Source organism: Perna viridis, chromosome 12 (genome assembly GCF_037379345.1).
Source record: "Perna viridis isolate PV_CMFRI_1.1 ecotype Kerala chromosome 12, ASM3737934v1, whole genome shotgun sequence".
In the NCBI taxonomy this organism is placed as follows: Eukaryota; Metazoa; Mollusca; class Bivalvia; order Mytilida; family Mytilidae; genus Perna; species Perna viridis.
This window is the reverse complement of record NC_142456.1, coordinates 1,967,404-1,973,627: the sequence shown is the minus strand read 5'-3', so window position 1 is coordinate 1,973,627 and position 6,224 is coordinate 1,967,404. Positions and strand designations below refer to the sequence as shown.

Below are 6,224 nucleotides of genomic sequence, written 5' to 3'. Positions count from 1 at the left end.
TCAGCGATCAAATGACAGACACAGTATTGTCACACTGATGGTATGCTAAATTGCTTTCATTTGTATTTCAATTCATTTAATGTATAATGCGATATCAAACTTTATTAGTAGTAATTTTTGAGAGTTAATTTTATTTTTACTTAATGGTGTAATATCTTTCATGTGAGTAAAGTTTAAAGAAAGTTCACAGCGTCTTAGTATAATGTTTTTTTTTTTTTGCTATTTTGACGATTATGTTTGTAATTGGTAAGTATTATTTCTGAGACAGTTGCATTATTGATTCGATCTTACTATATACAGTAAAGATATTACACCTCCCAAGCTTATATCAGTATAGTCCATATCCGGTTACAATAATGTCTTTGTAGTGTTTCCGTAAATAACAGGATCGGAAGCTGGTATAAACAATTATATACAATCTTACATGTGTACCACTTTGTCACTTGAAGCAACCCACGGACATGAAGATCTGTTTTCAATTCCTGCCGAACCAGAAGAAAACTTTCAATAAAAACAAATGTAAAGTCCTGAAACTATCTATGCCACAATGTGTGTTATTCCGATCAATGCTTCTATAAAAATATAACAAAAAAACAATACAATACGATTAATGTTCACATGAAGTGTTCACATGCTATCTGAGGAGTCTGTATACTCGTACGATTCTTCGTCCGAATCTCCTGTATATGTATATCCTATAATTCTGAAACAGAGATACATTTTTTATTACCATGTATACATGTACACATAAGTTACTATAAAAAAACAAAAACAAATACAGTTACAATGTATAATAAACTCCTTAATTTTAGAATTCAACTACAATTGGCAGTCTTTGATCCTGTGCATTGTACATGTATTTTTTGTAACTGTATATAGATTGCACATATGTTAAGCAACATATCTGCATATAATACTGTAACCTTTATTTACTAAAATTATACATTTGGGAAAAATGGCAGTCCTTCTTCCCTGGATATATGTATGTATTTTACTTACTCCACTGTATTTGTTCTCTTGGTGTTTTGTTTTTCTACGTCCCTTTTCCACTGATCTACTGCAGCAGTAATCGTATCCTTCACATACTTCTCAACAAATGCTAAAAATAGTTCTGATCAACAGTATATCGCATGAATGATGGAGATTTGATGTTTCATAAACTGAATAAGATCTACCTCTCAAATCCATCAGCAACGTTGCCAATAGCAACTAGACGTATACATTTTGTCGTATTTAATTCTTGTGATATAAAGAAATAGAATGTTCCCTATTCAGAAAAATCAAAATCTCTACAGTACATGACTAAAACGAATACATTTAATATTCTTTAAAATAACCGAGATGATAATAACATTCACGACAACACACAAATGACTGAAGTACTTGCTATAATGACCCCCCCCCCCCCCACACCCCACACACACACACAAAACAAACACAAAACAAAACAAAACAACAAAACAACAAAACAAAATACAAAACAAAAAACAAAAATAAACAAAAATAAATAACAAAAGCAAACAAACAAACAAACAAAAACAAATAGTTAAACGAACAAACAAAATCCCACAAAAAAAACAAAACACAACAAATGTCCAAAATAAAAAAAAATGCTACTCTTTAAAGGTACAGTTTATTATGGACAGAACAACTGGTTTGGACAAAATATAGCACAGCATTTAATTAAATGTTTTGAAATCGGACCAAAAATAATTTTTGGGCGTGGCTTAAATGTGTACCCACTTTAACTCCAAAACAGCCAAAGATAAGCCGACCTTGTAAACATTTTCAAAACATAATTTTAAAGGGAACAGATTGATATCTGAGTCATAAAAGATCGGATCAACAATAAGCTTTTCCTATCAATTCTAATGGTACATGTAACACCTATTTTCCCCTTTTCGCCCTTTGCTTCCAAAAGGGGAGTGACAAAAAGTAATAGAGCCTTCCGCCATATCCATAGAAACAATGTATCAAATTAAAAAAAAAATCAACATTTGAATAAGTTTTCCTTAAGGTTTTATATATAAACTAAAGTTAAAAGACACCAACGACGAAGACAACAGGATGACGTCATTATAACCGAGATTATAAAAATTGCGGACGTATAAAAATGAAAAATGTGAGTACCTTCTTTACCTTGAAGTAAAAGAGCTTCTAACTCATCCGTGCTGGAATGAGACGAATCTTCAGAAAACCGTTCATCCAATAGAGCAGTGGTCGACGAATTGTCATCTTGGTCTTTCGTTTTAAGCGGAGACACCCTGTTTTCGAACGGTAATTTTTGCACACAGTGTTCCTCTATGTCTGAATGGGAATCATTTTCATGGATGGTCTCATATCTTACTGGCTCCACCTTATTGACTTTCGAAGCAAAAGTCTGGAAACACATATAGATTTATTATATGTTTAACTATATGTAATACATGTAAATGTACTTATTGCACGTATGCAAAGAACGAAAAAACAATGGGAAATTTATAATTCAAAGCGTCATCAGCAACTTGAATTCAATTGTCATTTGATCAATAATGTAACATCTAGTATAATTTCCTCTCTCTTCTTTAGTGTAATGGAGACATACATATACATGTAACTGCTCTTTTGTAGAATCTGCAACCATACTGTAGCATTCGAAAGAAAAATATCCGAAGACACTGCGTGTGTATACAATATAGTAAAGTGGACATTACCCAAAAGAAGGTATAATGAACTGTACTGGATTTCTTGTTTCGTATATCTATTTCTAACAGCGGCAAATGTACAGTCTATGACAGAAAACTATGACAGAATCGAAGAGAAGTTAGAAGTGAACTGTACATGCAAACATACCACACTCTTTTCCCTTTTGACCCGTGGTTTTTTGGCGTTGATAGGATTCCATTGTCTTTTTCGGCGACAGCAAAAGTAATGTCTAAACTGAAATTGAATTATTAATAATCCGTTCAGAGTAATGCTCCATGAATGCAGCGTTATAGTACAATGTTAAAATCAATCCAGCTTTAATTTTTCAAACATTAAATACATGCAGTGTTTCGTAAAACAAAAAAAAATCAGTCGTTCTACATCAAGTTCTCAAGTAAAAGTGCAAACGCCTGTATTCTACACAAATGCGACAAACTATAAAGCATACATTAAAAATGAACACATTGTACAGTCAACCTTTTATCAAACCAAATCACATCCTTTGTAGATACATGTAAGTAAGTAGCATTATTATATCATTTCTTGGGATCCAGGATTACAGCAGGGGAAAGTGGTGGGGGGATGGGAGTGTGGTGGCGTACATATAATTGAAGATATCTAGCGAAGCGAGCCAAGAATTTTATTATGGAGTGGTTAGGGGTTGAAGATTGCAACAAATCATTTGCAAAATCTGTTTTCTAGGTTTAAGGGGGCGTACGCCGGGTCCACCCCTATGAATCCGCAACTGTAAGTTTAATAAAAAGGATAACAGACTAAACATCATTAAATACAATTACATAAAAAAACTGAACCAGAAATGCTGTTAAATACATGTATACCAGAAACTGAATCAATGAGAGATGCTGCTTACAAATATAATACACGTACATCAGAAACTGAACCATAGACGCTGCTAAATACATGTACATTAGAAATTTAACCTGAGATGCTGCTAAATACATTGCACGTTAAACACGCTTATCAAGAAAGCCCCGCATAAAAATATTTGATATGAATCAAAAATAAAAAAGCTTAAAAAATGTCCTAAATGCATGTGGCTTAATAAGTAGAAATAGTAATTGCATGTATTATTCACTTACACAAAGACATAATAAAGCTGGTTGGTTCTGTGATCCGACCTCCATCGTTGTGACTTTTCTCGTTTCCCTTAGATACATCAACACTCTAACATGAATGAAGTGATGGAGATTGCATCGTAATCTCCTCGTGGTCTAGCCCCAAATATGCAAGGCCGTCACAAACGATGCGATTAATCCCAAATATACAAAACTAGTATACTTTCCCTTGGGTACAAACCATTTTAGTTTAGGTTAATACGATGTCATTATTTAATTGAGCTTTTCTTCCCGAAGGTTTCCCCGACTTTTGTAAATTTATTGTAAAATAATGAATGCATCTTTTGTAGTGCAACATAGCTATTTTTCACTTTAATCCGTTTTTATGGTTGCTGCAGTATATTATGACCGATTTCTCGCTTGATTTCAATTTTTATCGTTGTGATTGAGCAATAAAAAGCAGATAATTATATACATAGAGCTATAATATTGTACATTGAAGTCAAGGTTTAGGGAATGGTTTGAGTGTCCAAATACTAACGTGTAAAGGACACTTAATGATTATATTATAATGTTGTAGGACTACGTGTCATGTTTTAGTTTCCTCGCTGAAAAATAAGTGCAACCACTAAATTGTCTTTCAAGGCAAATTGTTGATGTTTGTTCACAAAAATATATGACTAACTACCAGGAGTTTAATATAGTTCAAACTAAAAGTTTACATATACTCAGTTTTACATTTTGTAAATTGCTGTAGAGTCAGATATGAGTGGTATAACTTATTTCTTCATTCGAGACATTAATCTAACTGCACATGCTTTTGCTTATGTGATCTGAACATGCATTAAATACTATTAAAATTCAGAGCTGACAAAAAAAGTCAAAATGTTTTTTCAGATGAATGAGGAAAACCTGTCGAAGAAATTTAATCATTGCTACAATTCCTTCGTGTTACTAACGTGCCCAACTTGTCAAAGTTAAAACTAGAAAAAAGTAAAAAAAAAAAAATATGGCTTCTAATAAGCTTGTTCTGTAGAACCAAATTAAATTTGAAGTTGAGCGCCTTAGCGTGCTAAGTGGATCATCGCTAGACGCCAATCCAACGACGACAGGAAAGAGGGAAAGAGAAATATAATTTCGCTTCGATAAGGTAAATAAATCATTGGGACAATCATAACAGTGTTCAAAGGTATACAACTGCAATGCTCTTATTGGTGTACAATTTTATACATTGCAGTAAATGTTCCGCTCCGACTACTGACCGAGAGATTGAACTTAATTTTCCTGGTCAGTGTACATTGCATTCGGTCGTTCCATACCCACGCTTTTTCTCAGAAGGATCCGATTTTTATTTTTTTCCGGAGATATTGTTGCAATACAGTGATTGTCAGAATATTTCCGACTTTGTCTGTAGAAACGACCTGCGGACCTCGCATGTATTAATTCCGACAAGTCCACAGGAGCTCTCCTTTCAGTGAGGTACAGCATAGTATATGCTTCTTCTGGTCAGCGAAATAAATACTGTCTGATGCAATGTGAAAATTTTTTAAGATATCTTTCTTAGAAGGTTTCCGTATAAATCCAGCTTTGAATGTTCGTTACCCTTTCAACCTAAGCAAATTGAGCTGTCATTGCTATAGTGATACCCAATTCTGACCTTTGCAATGAGATGGTAACAACGACTTCACTAATAGGCATGTTTATAAATAATATCATTTTCATCCGGGTAAGTTGCGGCGATTGTAGCGTCATCTAATTGCTTCAAATCCCATGGATCTCCAGGTATTTTATTTCTTTTCGAAATTTAACAGTCGGGTTGAACAAGAACAGATGACCATGCTTGTATGATGCTTCAGTGGAAATCGTTCTCTTATCACTTATTCTGACGATACTCGAAAGAACACCAACTTGGCATATTGGGATGCTTATATTTTTTTTCATTTTGAGCGATATCTTTTGCACATCTACATCGTAATGACAATTTAGATGTCTTCATGATTGTCGCCCTTGATCGCGGAGTCATTGCCGACTCTTCTTAATGCCGAATGATTGACCGACTTTCGGTCTGACGCGACATTAACTTTTCCGAAGTCGTTAGTTTTCCCATGTCTTTGTTCAACTTGACGCATGGTGAAGGTGAAAGACATATCGATTTCATCGACATGGTTGCTATTATTTTGAAGATGGTGTATATACGATTTGCTCTTTTTAAGCTTTGTTTCTATGTGTCGTCGAACACCATAATATTCCTGTAGGTCTGTGGCATGTAGTATGATGCCTTTAAAATCGTTTTGCAACCTTTCAACGCTTTTCAATGACGTCCTCTAACGACAATTTTATCTTTGGAAGTTCAAATGATCTGGACTATTTTAAATCGTTTGAACATTTTACATGCACCTTAAGTTTATAAAGATGTTCATTTAGTTGTGGCCCTCAGGTCGGGTGATGTCAAAATTTGACCTC

At 34.0% G+C, this 6,224-nt stretch overlaps 1 protein-coding gene across 1 annotated transcript; it reads right to left on the bottom strand.

Moving 5' to 3' along the window:
• Positions 1–232: 232 nt before the first annotated feature.
• LOC148600737 (uncharacterized) lies at positions 233–3,997 on the bottom strand. The gene is made up of 5 exons (XM_088555465.1): positions 3,786–3,997; positions 2,833–2,919; positions 2,140–2,380; positions 1,000–1,099; positions 233–703 (listed from the first exon to the last, which is right to left on the bottom strand). Exons 1-5 carry the CDS (start codon positions 3,861–3,863, stop codon positions 628–630), a joined length of 582 nt encoding a protein of 193 aa, XP_088411591.1. The 5' UTR covers positions 3,864–3,997; the 3' UTR covers positions 233–627.
• Positions 3,998–6,224: the final 2,227 nt, after the last annotated feature.